Source organism: Xiphophorus maculatus, chromosome 23 (assembly GCF_002775205.1).
Source record: "Xiphophorus maculatus strain JP 163 A chromosome 23, X_maculatus-5.0-male, whole genome shotgun sequence".
NCBI classification, from domain to species: Eukaryota; Metazoa; Chordata; class Actinopteri; order Cyprinodontiformes; family Poeciliidae; genus Xiphophorus; species Xiphophorus maculatus.
Genome location: NC_036465.1, coordinates 27,429,076 through 27,449,579, shown reverse-complemented (window position 1 = coordinate 27,449,579; position 20,504 = coordinate 27,429,076). Strand labels below are relative to the sequence as shown.

Sequence of the window (20,504 nt, the reverse complement as noted above, 5' to 3'; positions counted from 1 at the left end):
AGCTTTTATTAAATATATTTGGAAAAGTACAAGTGGATTTAAAGAATGGGCTTTTATTTTGACAGTCGAGAGAACCTAAACCGGTAGTACTTCAATTTCCAAAACTGTTGCGCTACAGCGTAAAAGTGCAAAAGCGGCGCTAATTCGGCGAACCTCTTGAGTTCGGGGGCCGCTAAAGGTAAGCTTGCTTAAGTTTCTGGCGGTAGAAAGGCAATTCTAAAAGGGACTAAAGGAAGTTTATATTTACGAAGAATAACTTGTTGATTTATTTACCGTACAGTTCACGCTGACTCGCTTTGCTTTTGAATAAAGCTAACGGGTTAGCTAGGATAACCTTAAGCTAATTTTAAACAAACGTTCTCTTCGTTGTTATTGTTTGATACTTTAACATGTAGCTGATAATGTAGGACAGAAGAAACGACGAGCCTCGCCGTTAGACCAGGCGGCTGAACTAGCTGCTTCTCTCTGTGAAGAATGTGACGCTGTCCATTGTCGTTGCCTGACAACGGAGATTTAAAGAGACAGTAACCTCCTGAGCGCTTAAGCCCATGTAAATGCCGCTAACGAGCTCTCTTTCCATATTCAGTTTAGATCGTTATGTGAACCGAAGTGGGTGGTTGATATCCTGGCTTTCTTGAGTACTTTCTACTGAAGGAAATGGATGACGAGCTGGAGAACTTCATCAGAGAACGCAAGGCGCGAGTGGCCGAGGATAAGGCCAGTCTAGAAAAAGACCCTCCCTACATGGAAATGAGGGTATGTCTGCTACAATTGTTCCTATAAACCTGCCTCTTACATACTCTGTTGGAACATATAAAGGTTAAATTATTTAAAGGTGACGAGGACACATTTGTAACAGTACAATCGTAAATAATAGATGCTTGTTTGTGAAACACATATAGTCATGGCCAAACCTGGCAGTAACACAAGTGTTGTAATTTTTGGCTTCAAAATAGTTTAACTGCTAACAATAGCTGTTTAAAAACCGGTTGAAGCGCTAATATGTATCTGAGCCCTCCGCAGAACAAGCTGACATTATAAACCATCACAACAAACACTAATGCTGCAGATTTTTTTTTACTACGTGGCCATGGCTGTTCTGCCCTTCCATGGGGTTGTTTTGTTTTTGACGGGTTTTTTAGGTCCGTGTGGAAAATCACTACAAGATGACGATATTGATATGTGTTTCCCCCCCCCCCGACCCCCCAAGAAAAGTCAAAAACTTTAAAGTTCCTTCACATCTTCCATGGTGAAATTTCACTCTTGAATTTCCCAGAATTCTCTGCTGTTTTAAGACGCTATTAAGTATATTAAATGATTATTAAATTCTGAATGCTACTTAAATCAAATTCTATGTTATGCTTGTAAAACTTTAATCCAAAAGCTTCCTCTGGTTTTGACTGACAGGCAAAACCCTGCAGAGCCTACGGGTCCACCGTAAAAGAGAACATCCCTCCAAAGATTACCATCCAAGGAAAAGGTATATTTTTATTGTTATTGTACACAAAATAATGGAAACATTCAGAGGATTTAAAGGAGCAGTACTATATAAAATCGACTTTTGAGCTTAATATCATGTTACAATGTTATTCCCTAATCAAAAACATACCTGGAATGTTGCCTTGATTCTTTCATGCAAGTTTGAGAAGGCTTTTAATCTCCATGGCAACCATTCAGCTGCGCAAAATTCCTAGGTGGGCCTAGCTCCGCCTTCTCGGCACTTCAGTTTCCAAGCTACTGAGCTTCTGCCTCACAGAGCATTTCTTCCTCACAACCCCTCCACTCAGCTCCTTCAGACTAGCCAGCAGCAATTAGCAAACACCTGGTGGAACTGCTGAGCTACTTTATTCAAGCTACTTTTCAGTGCAACAATGGTAAAAACATTGTTAAATTAGAGGAGCCATGTTGTGATGACTTCCTGAAGGCGGAGCTTCAGAAAGAGCAGGAGCTTCTTAAAGAGACAGAGGCCCAATTTCAAGGCGATAAATTATGAAGTCAAATTTCCTTTAAGTCATGTTTGATATATAAAGCATTTTCTATAACAACTGAAGGCAACGTAGTTGCTTGACTGTGCTATAAAAGAGCACTATGTGCCTGGAAGACACATAATACTGCCCTTAAAAAGGACAGGAGTTATCTCTCCTGTTTGATGAAAAAACAGTTTATATTTTTCCTAAATGGGTGAGTGGGTTGTGTTTTCAGCATAAAACCTTGCCCACAGTTTGTCTCTGCTTCAAATTGCTGGGTGTGTTTGACAGACGAGAGCTGCAGCGTTGGTCTGCCGCTCGGTGCCGAGTATGAGAAGAAGAAACACCGGCTGCAGCATGAACTGCGGATGGACTACAGACGCTACATGGCTCAGGTTACTGCCTCCGTCAGTCACTCACTCACAGGTCATCCATTCATTTTCTTACATCCTTGTCCCTAGTGGGGTCAAAAGGGGTGCTGGTAACTATTTCCAGCGAACATTTTGGGCGAGAGGCAGGGTTCACCCTGGACAGGTCGCCAGTCTGTCACAGGGCAACACAGAAACAGACAGGACACACAACTATGCAAACACACACACACCTAGGGAGAATTTAGAGAGACCAATTAACCTGACAGTCATGTTTTTGGAGTGTGGGAGGAAGCCGGAGTACCCGGAGAGAGCCCACCATGCACAGGGAGAACATGCAAACTCCATGCAGAAAGACCCCGGGCCGGGAATCGAACACAGAACCTTCTTGCTATAGTGCTACCTACTGTGCAGCCCTGCACACAGGTCATGTGTCTGGGGAAAAAAAATGTTACAGGATTTAGTGAATAGATTTACCTTAATGCTTCTCAAACTGGGAGTCACCTGTTTTGTCTGGTATTCTTATTATTTCTGTTTGGTGAATTCTAACGACGTGGTTTCTCCTGTAGCTCCAACCTGACCTCCGAAAAAACGGGAACAGTCACTTTGTGACTGGACTTGTAATAGGTAACGAGGCTTTTCTGCTCTTTTTTTTTTTTTTAAAGCAATAACTGTAAATTGTAAACTGTAAAGGCATTTTTTCCAGAATAAAAATGTAAAATCCAATATTTCAGAAATTAAATCTTGTGACTTGTTCCCTAAGAATAAAGAGTTGAGCTTGCTCTCTCTATGCGTCCAGGAGCGGCCGACACAAATGAGGCTTTGCAGAGAAAGAAGGAGCGCTACAGGCAGGAGCTGCAGGAGCAGATAGCTGAGCAGCTCCGCAACAAGAAGAGGTACGTCGCCCTGCAGAAGTATTCACACCTCCTCAAGTCCGTAGCATTTTATCAACCACTAGCGCTTGATACAATAACATAATACAATATCAAATTACAAAATAAACAATGAACATTACATTTTGTCAAATCATTAAGAATAATCAACATATGCTGATTTATACATCAATATAGAGATTTTTCTCTAGCTCTAAGGTTCTTCTGCAAAGTATTGAACCAAATGGACTCAGTATGAATGCATTAAGATCCATAGAAGTTTGTGGTTGTAAAGTGACAAAATGAACAGAATGTTTGTGTGTGGATATATTTGCATGGTGTATCCTCAGAGAATAACTGTGTTTATTGAAACATGATGTGTTTGCATGCGTCGTCGTTGCAGGGAAAAGGATCTGGAGCTGAAGGTTGCTGCGACAGGAGCGAACGACCCTGAGAAACTGGTCAGCTGTCACATGATATACAGTCTGCAGTGGCGCCCCCAAGTGGGGGGCCATTGGGGGCCACGGTCCCCCCACTTGAAAAATGCTGGCCATCCCAGAGACTCATGTTTATGTCATAGAAAGTAATACAAAGTCATCTTCTTCAACTAAGACGTAAATGTAAAACCAAAGCATTATTATATAATACAATACAACACATAATTATATATAGTAATTTTTAAGCTGTGTCCTGCTAAAAAAAATTCTGGCCACCTCTATGAACATTTTCTGGTGGCGCCACTAACAGTCTGGGTTCAAATCACTGCATGTTTCTTTTGAATCATTTTTGATAAATTTGTTGTCCGGCCCACTGCAGCCGGACCGAATCAGACAGTTGGGTCTGAGCAGGAGGGAAGGTCCTGTTATGACTGAGCCTTCAGCGACCGCAGAGAGCGGCTCGCCATCCAGAACCACAGCCAGTGTGGAGGGAGCTGCCATCAGAGGGAGGGACATCCCAGACGCTGCCTTCCAGTCCCCTCTGCTGGAGTACAGCTCCGCTCTGGGCCTGGGGGAAGGACATCTGTCTCCCAGCAGCCAGCACAGCAGCCTGACACACAGGTATAACAGGAACTTCATTGGACTCCTTCACAATAAAAGCGTGGTTTTATCAATGTTTCTTCTTATGATGCTCTAACTCACTGTCTGTCTGGGTTCTTCCAGAAACAACGCCTTCCTCCCTCAGCCGCCCTCTTCGCTAAGGGAAGCTTACAGAACCCCATACGAAGAACCCCATCAGTACTACGGAAACAGGAACCTGCTTGACCCAAATATGGGCTATTGTAAGTGCTGCTCTCTCTTTCTGCACTGCAGGACACTTAAAGGGCCAGTATTATGTTAAATCAACTTTTTTGAGCTTTATATCATGTTATAATATTAATCCCTCATCAAAAACATTCCTGGAGTGCTACCTAGATTCTTACATGCATGTTTGAAAAATCCTTTAATACAAAAGGATTTCTCAAAGTTCAACAGTGCAAAATCCTCAAACAGGATTTTTCCTGTTTGAGGAAAACAGTGGGCCGGACAACAACGCCTGTGTGGACCTGGCTCCGCCTATCAGGGCCAAGCTCCTCCTCTGAGCCTTTTACTTTTATGTCTTTGCCACTCCTATTTGCCAATATACTGCAATATGTTGAATATATTTTGAGTAATTATTTGATTTTTTTAACATTTTAATTTAAGAAAACCAAGTTATAATACTGATAATTTAAGTTACAGAATTTTATGCACAAACCTATTTTTAGCTATAAAGGGATAGAATTTGATACAGTATGGAACCTTATAGAACTGTTTTAAATAGATAATCTATTTGTTTGTCTGTTCCTCCTGTCAGTCACATCATTTAAACAGAATCTCTGAACCTTTGGAATAAAAAAAATTGGTTTCTGAATTGAAAATCATTTCTGAATTGAATCGTGACCCTAAAAATCTGAATCAAGTCGACACTGAAAGACTCTGATTATCTCTAGTTATAGGCTCAACCCAGCATCTCCAATCTCTTCCCAGATGGACATTTTCCTTCTCCTAATGCTAAGATCCCCACGTCCTACTGGAATGTGCCACCAGGGGGAGCTGTGCCCAGCCAGTTGGGGAACCACAGTCCTCAAAGCCAGCATAGTGGCTACAGTTTTCCAGAGCCTCCGTTACAGTAAGTGCATTAAGGTGTGATAGAACCTCAGAAAGAACACAATCCCCGACTCTAGTCATTGTTTTTGTGAAACGGTTCTGGCAGGTGCCGCAGTGAATCTGCTGTTGCAGACTTTCCCTCAGAGAGGTCCAGGTGCTCCAGGGAAAGGATTCTGAGCTACAGAGATGCTCTGAAACAACAGGTAGGGGGAAATCTATCCAAATATACTACAGAGTCCATTTTTTTTTCTCTCTGATTAGGATGGTGCGTTAGTGTCACCATCACCCAGTTGGATCATCATGGTTGGGATGTTTATGTGCTCATTACATAGTGTGTGATATGTTGACAGGAAGATTGCAGGATTGGGAGCAACATTCCTTCCACCAAGGTAAAATGGATTTAGATAAGGATAGATGACAGAGGAAAGTTGTCTCCTTAGAGCCTGTTTTATTAGCCAATAGAAATATTTGAGATCTTTTCCCTCATTTAGATATTTAATATCCCAGATTCACTTCAATCCTATCTTCATACCGCTTACTTTCCCTAGGCACGACGTACTGGTCCATGCTCTTCCAGTTTACTTCTCAGATCAGATTTATTGTTGCCTGACCTGTTTGGTGGAGCAAATTCCCTTTTAGATAGAAAATATATTTGTTCCATTACCCTTAAGTGCAAACAATGAAATCTGTTGGATCAGATCAACTGCCAGGAATGGTGGTGGCTTAAACTAGCATGTAGGGTAGCATTACCTTAATCCACTCAGTAGGTTAACGTTAGTCAAAATCAGCTAAAAATCTGGCATTAGCTAAAAAGCTACCACTGGCATGTTGGGAAACATTAACTTAGATCAGTGGTCCCCAACCCCCGGGCCGCGGACCGGTACCAGTCCGTGGACCAATTGGTACCGGGCCGCACAAGAAATAATTAAATATTTCCGTTTTATGTATTATTTGAGTCTGGAGGATCTTTTATTTTGAAAACCATTTAACCGGATTTTCTTGGTTACGTCTTGCGCGCCAACATTGAGCCATAAGCAGCAAAATGAGTCAGAAACAGATCAGATTCTTTGGAAAGTTTCTTTGAAGGGGAAAAGGCCCAGAGAAGAGACAGGAGAATGGATTTATCCTGGTAGGTGACATATTCAACACACCACCACGTAACACACCACACACTGCAGGACGTTGTAAGATTGTGGTAAAGGGAAAATCGGGGCAAAAAATTAAAAAAAGGCTTTATCTTTTTTTAGCTGGAACACCAACATGCAGAAGCATTATCTGACGGTCCCGGGCCGCAGCAAAATTGCAAAGTCTTGACCGGTCCGCGGTAATAAAAGGGTTGGGGACCACTGCAATATTTGGTAACCTAACCCAACCTATGACCCAACAGCTTCTACCCAGAAATTGGGTTATGAAAATAACCCAAACATTTAGTTTTACTTTGAAGATATTTTTAAGTCAAGTATGATTCAAAATTGTAAACCTGATAGAATGATAAAAACCTACTTAAATTAATGGTTTTAATATTCTATTGTCAATCTAAACTTAATATTTAACTATTAAAATCCCTGTTTTAATCCCCAGCCTCCTGAAATATAAACCTCCGACGTCCGTCATGATTAATCATTTCTATGATATAGATCTATGTCATAGATAAAAGATCATCTGAGATTATGAATGCTTCACTCTCAAAGCATCAGTTTTCAACAAGCAACTCTTTGACCGTTAGCACTTTGACCTTAGGACTCTCTTTTGCAACAATTTTTAAGATGGAAAAGCTTTTAGCAGCCACCCTGTTTTTTCCCTTATCTTTTGGCGCCAGATACCTGATAACCACCGGAGTGAGGAAACTTGTCAAGACACTATTTCCTGGTGTCGAATTTGATATAAGTAGTTCTCAAGACGACAGCATGGAATATGATGTTTATCTTTTCAATGGGAAGCAAACGACACTGGATGGAGAAAACTCAGAGAAAACGGAGTTTTCAGAAGACAATACTCTTCAAGATACGACTGTAGTACAGAACATCTCCAATCTTTCTAAATGCTGTGACTTATCAGGCCATTCTGGGAGTTTTCAAAGAGTTCAGTCTGAAAACTCAACTTTGGAGAAAAAGGCATTTGAAGACAAGACGCATGTAGAGACTGCCCTCTTAGGGAACAATTTATCTAATTTTCCCAAATAAGAAACTTCCCCGGTTGGGGAAGTTTACAATGAAAAGACGGTCGAGTCTAACAAGTCAACCACTGCTTTAACAAAAGCAGCTTCAGAAGATTGGACCCATGTAGATAAATCTCTCCCAGGGATCGATTTCTCTGAGCCCAAAGAACAAACTTTCCCGGCTGGGGAAGTTAGCAGTGAAAAGAAACAAACTTCAGAGGTTGAGTCTTTGGATCTAACAAAATCGCCATTTAAAGACATGACCCATATATTAAGAGAGAATTATCGCAAATCTCACAAGGTCCAAAGAACCATCTTACCCGGTTGCAACATTTGCAACTAGAAGGAAAGACGTCGCGCAGAAATGAGGAAACGTTCGCGCAGACATCACACAAAAAATCTTGTTGCAGCACATTTTGAACGACTGCTTGTTACATCTGTCACGCTGCTCCTGATTTCGTCTTGGTCCAGTCTGTTGTCCAGATGAACACTGAGGTGTTCATTTTGTCCAACAACCGTCACTTCTTCTCCCATCTAAAAAGTCAACCTCTGCTTTAACAAAAGCAGCTTTAGAAGACTGGACCCAGGAAGAGAAATCTGTCCCAGGAAACCATTTCTCTGATCCCAAAGAACAAACTTCCCTGGCTGGGGAAGTTAGCAGTGAAAAGAAGCAAACTTCAGAGATTGAGTCCAAAGACTCAACCTCTTTAACAAAAGCAGAGGTTGAGTTTTTAGATGGGAGAAGAAGTGATGGTTGTTGAACAATATGAACCCCTCAGTGTTCATCTGGACAACAGACTGGACCAAGATACGTCTTTGGATCTTGGGAGATTTGATGGAAATTGGGTTTGATTTAATCTTGTTCCTCCTGAAATCAGCAATCATCTCCTTTGTTCTCTGGTGCTCAACCTCTGCTTTGTGATTGCATTGTTGCCTTGCAGCAAATAAAGTCTTGGGTTTGAATCCCGGCCTGGTTCTTTATGCATGGGGTTTGCATGTTCTCCGTGTGCATTAATGGGTTCTCTCCGGGTGCCCCGGCTTCCTCCCACAGTACAAAAAGGTTTTGGGCACATTAGATAATAAACGGATGATGGAAAAAAAAGATTTAACTAGTTTATATTAATAATTATTATTATTAGAGGTAATAATAATAATAGCAATATTAATATGAATATATTAGTATGTAAATCAATATACAATTAATTATATAAAATATAATTCATATGATACTTAGTAATTTAGTAATTATTATATTGCTAAGTACTATACTAAAATGATTCTAATAAATTATAATAATTATTGTTAATAACAATGAGAAATAATTATCAGTATAATAAATAATAATGATAATAATTAGTATTATTTATATAGGTAATTATTATTACTATTGATAATGATAGTAGTAATAACATAAAGTTATTATAATTTAATATTGTTATTATTGTTACTGTTTTTTTAATAATAATAGTAATATTAATATTGCCACACACAAAAAAAACAGAATATGCAGTCCATTGCAGTTTTATGTTTTTATGGCTTGATGTTTATTTGCTATTATTAATAAGTGATCAATATGGTAGATTAGCTACCGCTCTACTGATGATCTGTCAGAGTTTAAGTCGCCTTTTCTATTTTCTAACTGAACTAAAACTCACAGGACTGACATGACGCCCCCATGTGGAAGTAGCTCAGTCCTCCAACAACTACACTGATAGTAGCTGTGTCCGAATTCAGGGTCTGCACCCTTTTTATTATTATTATTATTATTATTTATTTATTTATTATTGCATCGAAATGTCAATACAATGTATAGAATGGGGGAAACGAAAAAAATCCCTGGGGTTACAAGGAATAAAAACAATAGAAAGTATAATACAAGGAGCACAAACGGAAATAAGACAATGTTTCAGGAAATACAGTTAAAGAATTTTAGGGCTTCAAGAGTCTTTACAGCTTTGGGATTGGTAGAGATCTGTATAGTTACTGCATAGTTTTGTAATTCAGATAAAAACAGATCAAATGGGCGCTTTTTGCCAGAAAATTTGCATTTATGAATATGAAATTTAACTAGAATTAACAATAGATTAATTATATAAAATTGATTCTCATTAGGCCGATTACGTCGTAGTGTGGCGACAAGGCCTGTCCGAATGGACCTTACCAGAGGGGCCACTTTTCATTGGCTGACGCCCATTCTACGTGGTCACGTGGTTGGCCGTCTCACAAACACACTTAGCTTCCCGTTAGCTAAGAACAGCATAACGGCAGAACTGATACAACTTGTACACCTTGAAGCCTGTCTGCTACACAGTCTTACGTTAGCTAAACAGATCAATATGCAATGTGTCTGTATCTGACATACACTAAAGATTTTATTTTAGCAGAAAAGGTTATGGACTAAACTGTTACTCCTGTTAGCCACGTTAGCACCAAGTACAGCTAGTCAATCAACCATCGCTGAGTTCAGGGAAGCGCTGATTAATAATCGAGAAATAAATATCAAGCCTGGCAACTTGATATCGTAACGGACTGAATGTTATGTTTTTACTGTAATCTTTGCTCGTCTTGCGGGGCGCAGGCGGTTGCCACGGTGACAGGTGTGCTTAAACTACAAAGAGAGAGAGTAAAAAGGTAGGAGTGGTTTTGAGTTGTGAATTCTGTCTTATAATAGTCTCTCAATTGCAGGTACCTGTAAAATTCATGTTTATCTAAATTATACTTCTCCCTCATTTTTTGAAAACTCTCCAGCTGCCCGGCTTTCTGAAGGGTAAACCATCCTGTTTCCCAGTCAGGGAAATAAAAGGGTAATAAAAAGATAGGAGACCACTGACTTAGATCAATCCCTAAGTCAGCTTGAACTTTTGAGTCAAAATTAGCCAACAATCTAATGTTAGCTTAAATGTCATCACTATCATGTTTAGTTAAGTAATTGTAATCCAGTCATCAAGTCAACTTTAGCTTTTAAGTCAAAATTAGCTAATGCTAGCACAAGTGCTATCACTATCCTGTCGTTGTACACTAGCATAATGGTTAATATTAACTTAATCCTTTCAGAAGTCAACTTTAGGTTACGAGTCAAAATTAGCCAAAGGTTAACATTGCCTTAAATGCTATTTTATCAAATTACCGAGTCAATTTTCTGTCAAGTCATGTTTGCTATATACAGCATTACAACAACTAAAAATAACAGTTTCTTGATTGAGCTATAAAATGGCAACATGTGCCTGAAGAATACACAATATCCCCTAATTCAGAGGTAGCCTATAGTAGCATCTTAAAATACTCTGATTTTGTCTTTCCTGCTAACCCACCAACATGGAACTGAAATAGTCAAGCTGTGTAGAAACTAAAGAAAATGGAGTAAAAAAAAAAACCATATATATATTTTTCTTTTTAGATTGTTCTCCAATATCCAACCAGTAATAATCCAAATTTATCGTATTAAATTGTTGGTGTAGCTATAGACAATGGACACAGTGTCAGAGGTGGTTTGAAAGCTGACTTCAGATGTTTGACTATGTCTGAAATGGAAGAAGTGTTAAGTGTTGGAGGAAAGACCCAACATGTTTCATCCTACAATACATTTCATGACAGATTTTAGTGTTGTTTTTTTTTTAACGCTCAAAAACATCAGACGATTGTTCCGTCTAAATTCTGCGTGAGACTCGAGGAAGACGGAAGAAGTGTGTGACGCTGCCCTTTGTCGTGTTGCGTAACGGAGTCGTGCCGTGCTGCAGATCCAGGAGCAACAAGAGCGCCGGCGTCTGGAGAGAGAGGAGAGGGAGCGCTTGGAGGCCCAGCTGGAGGCCGACATGAAAAACCACGAGCCCTGGGGGAGAGGCGGGGGAGGAGCTCCTCTGAGGGACACCATGGGCAATCTCATCGGTGGGTCCTAATTTCTTCTCTTTGTTTTTGTGAGAAAAAAAAAAAGTTTGAGGAAGTTCCCATTGATCCTCACCTGGGTTTTCCATCGGCCCAGCCGACCTCAAGCAGATGCACAAGCTGAACGAAGAGGCTTACAGCAACCCGGAGCTGTGGCAGAGGAGAGCCACGGCTGCCATGACGACCCGCCTGGCAGAGCAGCCTCACCCTGCTGCCAGGGTCACACAGAGCAGCAGCTACGACTCTGCTGACAGGCTGCCTGGTAGATATCCTCCTTCCTGTTTACCTGCTTTTCTAACCGATTCCTTTAACACACCAGGATTCTCTGAGTCTCAAGTTGTAGTAAGACGTATGACATTAAATGATATTATTCCAATTGATGAAAATCTGTGCTTTATTATTTTGTTTTTTATAGATCTCTGAGATGTTTTTCCCCAGTTTAGCTTTTGGTTTACATTGATATCAACTCAGATTCCTAGTATCTGTGTTTCTGTGACAAATATGTGCAAAACTGTGTTTATATAATGTTGGAAAAACATAATTTTGCTATTGCGGTGTTTCTGTTAAATAAGAAACTAACCGCAACTAATTGTCCACGCGACAAGTAATAGTCACACATCATCCTCCAACTACTTCCTGTCGACTTCTTTTTTGTGGTTTGTGCCAGTGGCAACATCCGGTTGTTGATCATGTGACACGTGTGACGCGAAAAATCTTGTTTTCGTTGCAGGTTTGAGAAGCAAAACAATGTTGATATGGCCCAAAAAAATAGACAGCTCACCGTAGTGGCAAAATTTTTTATTGAAAAATTACAGTTTCTTTTCCAAATTTGAAAGCTAATTTATTTTGCAACGTCAAATTGTGCAATTATATGATGAATGAAAATGTAGCTAATGTAGAACAGATTGACAACCGTGTTGAAAGAGGGAAAACCTTTTTTGCCATCAGGAGGTCACATACATAAACTTCATTCTTCGCCTTGTTTTTCCCAGGCTTCACTCATGTCCAGACCTCCCAGTTTGCCAGAGGTAAAGTTTTTGCCAGTCAGCCCAGTGAGCTCCAGCTCCAGGAACAGGACAAGTACAAAGCTTATCTCAAGCAGCAGGTAAGGGCTTTCTGAAATGCTAAAATAAATAAAATACACCAACACAGTTGGAAAAGTAGTCCTGCTCTTTCTAAAACCAAAACCAGCAAACTGAGCAGTTTACGTCCTGTGGATCTCACTGGCGGTACGCCGTTACTCTTAGATTGACGAGAAAATGCGTAAAAAAGCAGAGGAGAGGGAACGGATGAGACTGGAGGAGGAGAAGGAGGAGAGGAGGCTGGCGGAGCAGAGGGCCCACATCCAGCGGGAGTACGAGGAGGAGCAGGAGAAGAAGAAACGGAAAGAAATGGAGGTGAGGGGCCCCGCGGTGTCCGTCCTGTCCGTCCGTCCTGTCCTGGCGCGTCTCTCTCTAAATGTGACGCTGTCTCACAGCAAAAGGCCAAGAACGAGGAGCTGATCCAGCTGGCCGAACAGAGGAGGAAGGAAGCGGAGAGGAAGAAGAAGGAGGCGGAAGAGAAGGAGCGCGCCGATCTGAGGAGGCAGTATGAGCGAGAGAGGCAGGCCAGAGTGGCCGAGGTCAGTTTGTGTCATTCAGCCCATCAACTTCCTGCACCTCTAAAGCTAAACACTGTTACGGTTTCAGCAAGGAGGAGGAAATATGGATGTGTTTTATCGTTTCCATGATGTCTCTGAGCATTCCTCTGCTTTAGCAAGGAAAGGATAACACTGGCTTATAAAAAACTATTTTTTGGAAGTCGTCTATGTTTTTTTCAACTGAATTAGGACTACTTTTGCTCCGCTGAATCCAAAAACAACATCCATTTTCCTCCATCAGGTCAGATTTTTATTCTAATTTGATTTAGAGAAATTCGATCTTCTGACTAAATTGATGACATTTTTGTGACATCAGTTCATTTCCATTAATATTGCTGGTCCAAAACAGTTTTAGGAGAAACAAAATTGTTTTCTAGCAAAGTGTATTAATTAAATGCTACAAACTTGGGTTTCTGTAAATTGAATAATAAACACTGATAAGAGTAAGTCCATGTGAATTGAACATTACGTCTCCATTTCCTCTCTGGAGTTTCTCCTCCTGCTCGTCACTCATTGATCCAGATTGGCAGGAAACCGATCCAGATGTGAGAACAAGTCGTGAATTTTGATGCTCATGTTGCTCCATAGTTCAGAAAGTCGACCTGATGGAGCAAAACCAATGTGGTTTTTGGATTCAGCTCATCAACATGACCCTAAAACAGTTGGAAAACCCTTGACCAGTGTAATCCAGTGGACGATCTGAGCGTGTCAGTCACAATTCGGGCTAGTTCTCATCTGAATGTGTTTAGGTGCAGAGAGAGCCTTCTCCTCCTATCCCGACCCTGCAGAGGAAACACGGACGATGCCTGCAGCACGCCTCCCGACCCGCCACTGTCCACTCCCACACCTCCACCTCTCCCCTGTCTGTGAGTAACACACAGAGGACCATTTCCTATATAAAGAAGAGTTAAACGGGGTTTTCTTATTTCTACCTTTGTATTTATTTTTTTACAGGAGCGATTGTCATCAGGTCTTCAGTCCCCTCCTGTTCCCGCTCGTAGGAACCAGCTCAGAGCTGCAGGTGCGGTAACCCTTTGAAAACCCGTTCAGCTCCAGCAGAGACCTGGTTTGTTTGCTGGGTTCATTCTACCTCCACTGTCTTACTGTCTTACTTTTCTTCAAACACCCACTCAGTGTGTGGTTTTTATCCAGAGATCCTGAGATGAGTTAGACAGAATGTTCTGGGTTTCAGGAGACCACCGCGACCTGTTCAGTGAGCTGTCGGCGTTGCGTCGGCAGCTCCGCAGCGAACAGAAACGCCTGGAGAGCGATCTGCAGCGGGGGAACTTGGAGGAGCCGGACTCGCCCGTGAATATCAGGTCAGACCCAATCAGAGCCGCTGCTTCTTCTGCTGAGACCAAAGGATGTTCACTCAGTCATCTGAAAACTGAGACGGTGCCGTCCCACAACTGCAGTCCCTTGTGTATTGCTGTGTGGGAGTCCCGCAATCTAGAAAGTTTAGCTGCGCAAACCCAAAAGAGCAAATCATAAACATTTGTTCTGCTAACGCTATATATGCTAAGTTTGGTTATGCACTGCAGAAGTCTTAAGTCTTTCTGATGACCTTGTGACCATTTACTAACCATTCTCTGAACCATTCGTTCAGAGACAAAGTTAGTGTGCAGATCCTTTTAGTTGCTCAACATTTCCAGAATAATAGAACTGGACTGGAATTGAATGTTGACAACTTCTCTTCATCTGTCCAGAGATCGGGAGCGTCCGGCGGTGGACGTGTTCGACATGGCTCGGCTCAGGCTCCAGGCTCCAGTCCGAAGGCCAAACTCCCGAAACACAGAGCCCAGAAATCTACTGCGTATCCATGACTCCCTTCAGCTGAAATACACAGGTACTACATGGTCATGGCTGATGTGTGGCAGTGGTGGGCACCGCTAGCTAAAAAGTTAGCTGCACTAAACCCAAAACACTAATCATTAGTTCTGCTATTGCTAAAGTGCTACACCATAAAGGTATTTAGTTGAAGCTAATGCTAAAGCGCTACACTAACAAGGTATTTAGTTGAAGCTAATGCTAAAGCGCTACACTAACAAGGTATTTAGTTGAAGCTAATGCTAAAGCGCTACACTAACAAGGTATATAGTTGAAGTCTATGCTAAATGCTACACCATTAAGGTATTTAGTTGAAGCTAATGCTAAAGCGCTACACCAACAAGGTATTTAGTTGAAGCTAATGCTAAAGCACCAACTTCAACCATGTTGATTCACACCTCCAAACCTAGCGGATTAGTGGAAGTGTGCCCACCACTGTCCTAGTGGAAACCACAGTAACTGGTCTGCGTGTCTGAGGCAGACAGAGAGTCGAGGACGGGTTCTGGAGAGGACGCCAAACTGGAGGAAGTGGGCGTGGCCAGTACGAGGAGGCGGGACTACAGAGACTCCTATCATCACCACAGCAGCCACAGATCTACTGTCCAGGATGGTATCAACGTTTACATTATGATTTCATTTCCTCACCAGTCATTTCCTGGGAACATAATTGAGGCCTTACCGCTTCAGAAAATCACTGCCGTAGAAACGCATCACTCAGCTTTAATTCAGTAAAGTTTGTCTGAAGGTGAAAATCTAACCTACATGTTTCATTTCCAGATTATTTAGACCTGTCTCCACCTGAGCAAAATGACTATCTGGTGAGAAATTATGCTTTTCAAAATAAATTATGAAACTTTGTAGCATTTTTGGAGGTGATTTGTGACCAATGGTGTGTGTTTGTGTGTGTTACAGAGGAGTGTGAGCGGTGCATCCAGAAGAGGTTTCCTGCTCGAGTCTGAGAGCGCTTTCATGGGTAGGACAATGCAGCAGACTGTTAATGAATGCTGTCTCTAGTGTTTGTTTGCAGCAGTTCTCTCATTTTAAACAGCTTTTTCTTCTCCTCTTTGTTCTGAATTGATACTTAAACGCTATTAAGTGTCTATTTCTGAAGCGTTAACTATCAAAACGATCACATATAGACTCAATCAATCAGATCAGTTCATTTTACAAAACTTTATTAGTCCTAAAGGGAAATTAAATATACGTTAAATATAATTTTTTTCATACCAGATCTGATTTTCAGTTTTTATAGATTTGTTGTTCTTGCTTTCTTTAAAAAAAAAAAAATCACAAATGACAAAAACTACAATTTTTAAAAAAAACAACAAAAATTCAATTCAATTGATAAAATTGATTTATCATCTCACCCTAATAACACGTCTGTCAAGCACAGGAAAGCAAAGCTAATATTTACCCTGTAAATACAAGAAGTTGTAAAGGATCTAATTTATAAATTGTACATTTGCTTTTTTCCGTTTTTATTCCGATCCTGCTTGTTGTGTCCAGACCCCCTGGGTGGGGCTTCTCCGGTGCCCCCAACTCCAGAGCAGGACAGGATCCGTCAGCTGTCGGCCAGGGAGAGGAGGAGACTGGCCAAGCAGGCACAGCGCCCCCAGGTGACCATCATCTGCACCTGCATGACTCTTCGCTTTACAGTCCGTCTCTTGACTTTTCTGCTCGTCTTGTAACCTCCAGGAACGAGCTGCTTCCGTTCAGAGGAGTTACCCCGACCCTTCAGGTGGCAGGCTGAACCTGGAGGAGGCAGGAAGGGAGGTCAGGAGCCGGAACAGGACAGGTCAGCTGATGCAGGTTGTCTGCGCATCCTTAAAAAGTCTTAAATTCATGAATCTAAAAGTAAGGCCTTAAAATGCCTCAAATGTTTGTGGCAGGACTATTTCACCTCATATATTTCATGTATCTGATTTCTCTAGAACAAACGCCTTCATTTACCTTTTCAGGGAGACGTTTGAGATGCGTGCAGACATCTTTATTATGTTCTTTGATTTGAGGCTAATGCTAACTAGATGCATAATAGATTAAGAATTTAATGATGGCACTTGACTAAATGTAATGTTTCAATTATTGATTCTATGTTAATTCTTTGTGTTTTGGTGTTTTTATGATGTAAAGCCCTTTGAAATGCCTTGTTGCTGAAATTGGCTATACAAATAAAATTTGATTGATTTAATAATATACCCCTACTAGGTAGCGTGCTAGTTAGCTTGTTTTGTAACTATCATGCGTATGTGTAAATTTATTGACGGTGCCTGGACTACGTTTGTTTTCACCATCAACCCATACGAGACTAGGTGCGTTCTGTGAAAAAAATTAAGAATTATGGTGCTATGGAGGTTAAGGCTACCAATATACAGTGTAACACAGCAGGATCCTTATTTACAGATCTTTTGGTCTTAAATTTCATTCAAGGTGGCATTAAAAAGTCTTATATTAAAAGTCTGACATTTTTTAACAAACCAAAAAGTATTTTTGAAAGTTTTCAGAGAATGTTGAACAAACATTTCCACCATACTAAGAAAAAAAAAAAAGTCAAACATACATTCTGGGACGTTGTGTTGTAACGGGAACCGTGTTTTCCTGCCCGTTTCTTGAGCCGCTGCCTGCTTGTTTCTCTCTGCAGAACCTCTGGACGGGTCGGGCGACGAGTCCTCTCCTCTTCAGTCGTCTCCTCTCAGTCTGAACCGCGAGAGCTCCGAGGAAACCGTCACCACAGACTCCTGGATCGGACCAGGAAAGTCGGACGCGCTGAAAAGTTTGGACCTAGCGTCCAGGAGGAAGCGGCAGGCTACATAGGATCGTGTCCTGGACGTGGCCGCTTCATGGTCTCTTTTTTTTTTTTTTATATATATATATATAGTTTTATTTTAACGTTTTGCTTTTTGACCAGAGGATGTGCTTGTCTGAAACCTCCTGTCAGATTCACCTCTGAATCTGACAGGCCAACGTTTTGCTGGTTTGGATCAAACATTACGTGTTGGTGCGTGTTTTAAACGTTTTTACTGGATAAATTATGCTTGAAATTAAATCTATTTTATATATTACCCTGTTTTCACTATTTCCTTTTTTTAGGAATAATCATGTCATGCAACATTTAAATTTTCATGTGCTCATTTCCCCGCCAGTTCCCAAAATCACGGAGAAAAAAAAAACTTGTCAAAGCGCACGCGGGGTTGGGTTTGCGCCGCGGACAGGGTAGAAAGCTCATGCACGTCCAGTCGACCCCTTTAAGGACTGCGGGACGATTACAGAGAGCATCCATTTAGATTATCTGATATTTCTCTCTAAATCTAGACTGCATTGCATACATGCTGTACACAAACGGAAGTAAGTATATTTTCTTGTGCTGATTTAAAAAAAAAAAAATCCTAATCTAATTAACAGTCTCTGAATTTTATAGTTTTATATTAATAGTGACAGACAGAATACCAGCCATGATTGTCATTGCTTTTCATTACATGACACTCAAAAACTTTTTTTCCCACATTGTCTTAATGGGATATTTGTGTGTGGAATTTTGAAGAAAGAAATTTACTTCATACAATTTTTGTAAAATGCAGGAATAATGTTGCACTGTGAATATTTGTGAAAGGAAAAAAAAAAGAAAACTAGATCATTAAACTGGACCTTTGCTGTTCAACTAATCAAGTTTCTGATATGGTTCAGGATTATTAAATGTATTAAGCTCTTTAACGTGAGACTTGAAATGCAACCCTCTGCTAACGTGGCGATAGATTTTTAAAAAATGATCTATTTACCTGAGGCCTCTGTTTGTGCTGAATCATTCCCTTTCCCCTGGGAGTGCCGTCAGGACCTGACTTTAAATTACAACCTGAATAATATTTGCTCTTTTCTGTGCTGCATACTTTAAAACACACCCCGGGGACTGACCACTTCACCTGCTGAACCAGAACAAAGAAGAAGAAGCAAAACCGTCCAACATAAAAAAAGCTGCTCTGCCTGTGGCAAAGTCACAGTAACGGTTCAGAGCTGAGCCTGTGCTCCGGTGAATCACAGTGTCAGCATAATAAAACATTCATTTAAAATGTATTGTAGAAATACATGAATAACACTTTTAGTAGGATGTAGGAACCAGACTTGTACATTGGCTGCATTTTATTTGGTCTCATTCAAATGTTTCACATTGTCAAACAACTTTTTGTATCAGGCGAATTAAACCTGAGCCGAGACAAAATTCTGCTTTGAAATTATTATTTTAATATTTAATGAAGCTAGCAACCCAATGCAACGTGGTTCAATATAAAAAAAAGCTAATTGACCTCCATGTTAAACCATGAATTAACTGTGGCCAAATTATTGGTGGTGATGAAGCAAGAGCAGAAGAAATCTTTTACATCCACCTTCTTTGTCTTCATCTTTGTGGGTTCTCATTTGTGCTGCGTCACTAGCGCTCAACGCTCATGGCCCATCTTCCCCTCCATTCCCTCGTCTTTCTCTCTCTCCGTCTGTATGAGTGATGACTTTCTCCAGCATGGGATGGGAAGCCAGATAGAAGCCATCCACACTCAGCTGTGGCCCCATTAGTCAAGCAGACACCCAGATGCCAATATACCTTCACTGCCTCCCACTCAGCATTACACTGACTCAGGAAGGCCTCAGCACTGTAGCATGACTGGAAACCTCATCCAGAAATTGATTGTCCCTGGCAAAAAAAAAAGAAAATTCCCCCATGGCATGTTGAAACAATTTATGGCTCCAAACTAATTTAATGCGCTTTAACTTTTCCAGCGGTGTAAACCAAACCACGGGATCCTGTACAGTCTGCAAACATAATTCTGCTGAGATAAATCCTTCCTTTTACAGCCACAAAAAATATAACTGTAATTTAAATTTTACTAAGTGAACACATCCTCTGCGTCGTTAATATTTATGCCCTTTCAAGTTGTTAAGATTTTGTTTTAGAAATGCAAAAGCTGTACATTCCAGGTCATAGTTCATTACTCTGAAGATTTGAGTAAAGCGGGTAGTCCAAGATGTTCTTCTGGAAAATAACAACCTTTCAATCAGTTAATCAAATTTATTTCATAGTATATTTTAGCAACACTTCAAAGTGTTTTACATTGTGAAAACAAAAAAACAACAACAATAAAACTTTGATTAAAAAGGTCGAGAGGGGAAAATTTAAAACAAGTGCAGGAAACAATAAGATGCTCGGCTAAAATGATGTCTTAAGTTTTAAAATGGAAACCAAAACTCAGAGAGACAGTCCTACTGGACTGAAGAATAGCCAAAATGGCAGACTCAACCAATGGTTAGCTTAAGAGTGATCAAAGAAGTTCTACTCAAAGAGTCCTGTCCCTTATCCACGGGTGTGGCTTTAACCGTTTTTTCTTTTGTTGTTTTTTTGTAAATATCTCAGCTCTCAAGTGATTTGATTGGCAGCAGACTTAATTTGTGGATTTGCGTCACTGGATGAACTAAGGCAACACTTCCAGAAGAGCGAATACAGCATCCACTGGACAGAGCAACCTGGTACGAACAAATGTTCTGAGAGATTTAATAGAAATGGGCAAAATGACACCATCAAAGAGTTGACCGCCGTTCCTACGGCCCACCCACGTTCAAACATTCTTGGCCACATTGTGAGGAACACAATGCGTTGGGAGACGCACCCAATGCGTTAGGCTCT

The 20,504-nt window shown here is 40.8% G+C and overlaps 1 protein-coding gene across 2 annotated transcripts; it reads left to right on the top strand.

Moving 5' to 3' along the window:
* The first annotated feature begins 89 nt into the window (after nucleotides 1–89).
* Nucleotides 90–18,485, top strand: LOC106699880 (centrosome and spindle pole-associated protein 1-like). Of its 2 annotated transcripts, none has more exons than XM_023328998.1 (26): nucleotides 90–178; nucleotides 587–756; nucleotides 1,408–1,480; nucleotides 2,259–2,362; nucleotides 2,905–2,962; nucleotides 3,135–3,231; nucleotides 3,611–3,668; nucleotides 4,024–4,265; nucleotides 4,368–4,486; nucleotides 5,214–5,355; nucleotides 5,440–5,536; nucleotides 11,229–11,376; nucleotides 11,471–11,635; nucleotides 12,366–12,478; nucleotides 12,621–12,770; nucleotides 12,851–12,994; nucleotides 13,762–13,878; nucleotides 13,967–14,033; nucleotides 14,205–14,331; nucleotides 14,719–14,858; nucleotides 15,321–15,449; nucleotides 15,617–15,657; nucleotides 15,752–15,812; nucleotides 16,346–16,455; nucleotides 16,535–16,634; nucleotides 17,478–18,485. In XM_023328998.1, the coding sequence occupies exons 2-26, from the start codon at nucleotides 658–660 to the stop codon at nucleotides 17,648–17,650; spliced, it is 2,874 nt and encodes a 957-aa protein (XP_023184766.1). In that variant the 5' UTR covers nucleotides 90–178; nucleotides 587–657; the 3' UTR covers nucleotides 17,651–18,485. The 2 variants fall into 2 exon arrangements, with proteins under 2 accessions (XP_023184766.1, XP_023184767.1); XM_023328999.1 differs by having other exon boundaries at nucleotides 16,535–16,648; nucleotides 17,478–17,638.
* The last annotated feature ends 2,019 nt before the right edge of the window (nucleotides 18,486–20,504 follow it).

What these genes read in the sequence shown, in the direction of transcription:
- LOC106699880 (XM_023328998.1), top strand. Translation starts at nt 658, where the DNA reads ATGGATGACGAGCTGGAGAACTTCATCAGAGAACGCAAGGCGCGAGTG. An exon ending in TTTCCAGAGCCTCCGTTACA is followed by an intron (nt 5,356 to 5,439) that starts GTAAGTGCATTA and finishes CGGTTCTGGCAG; the next exon opens with GTGCCGCAGTGAATCTGCTG. An exon ending in AGCAGGCACAGCGCCCCCAG is followed by an intron (nt 16,456 to 16,534) that starts GTGACCATCATC and finishes TGTAACCTCCAG; the next exon opens with GAACGAGCTGCTTCCGTTCA.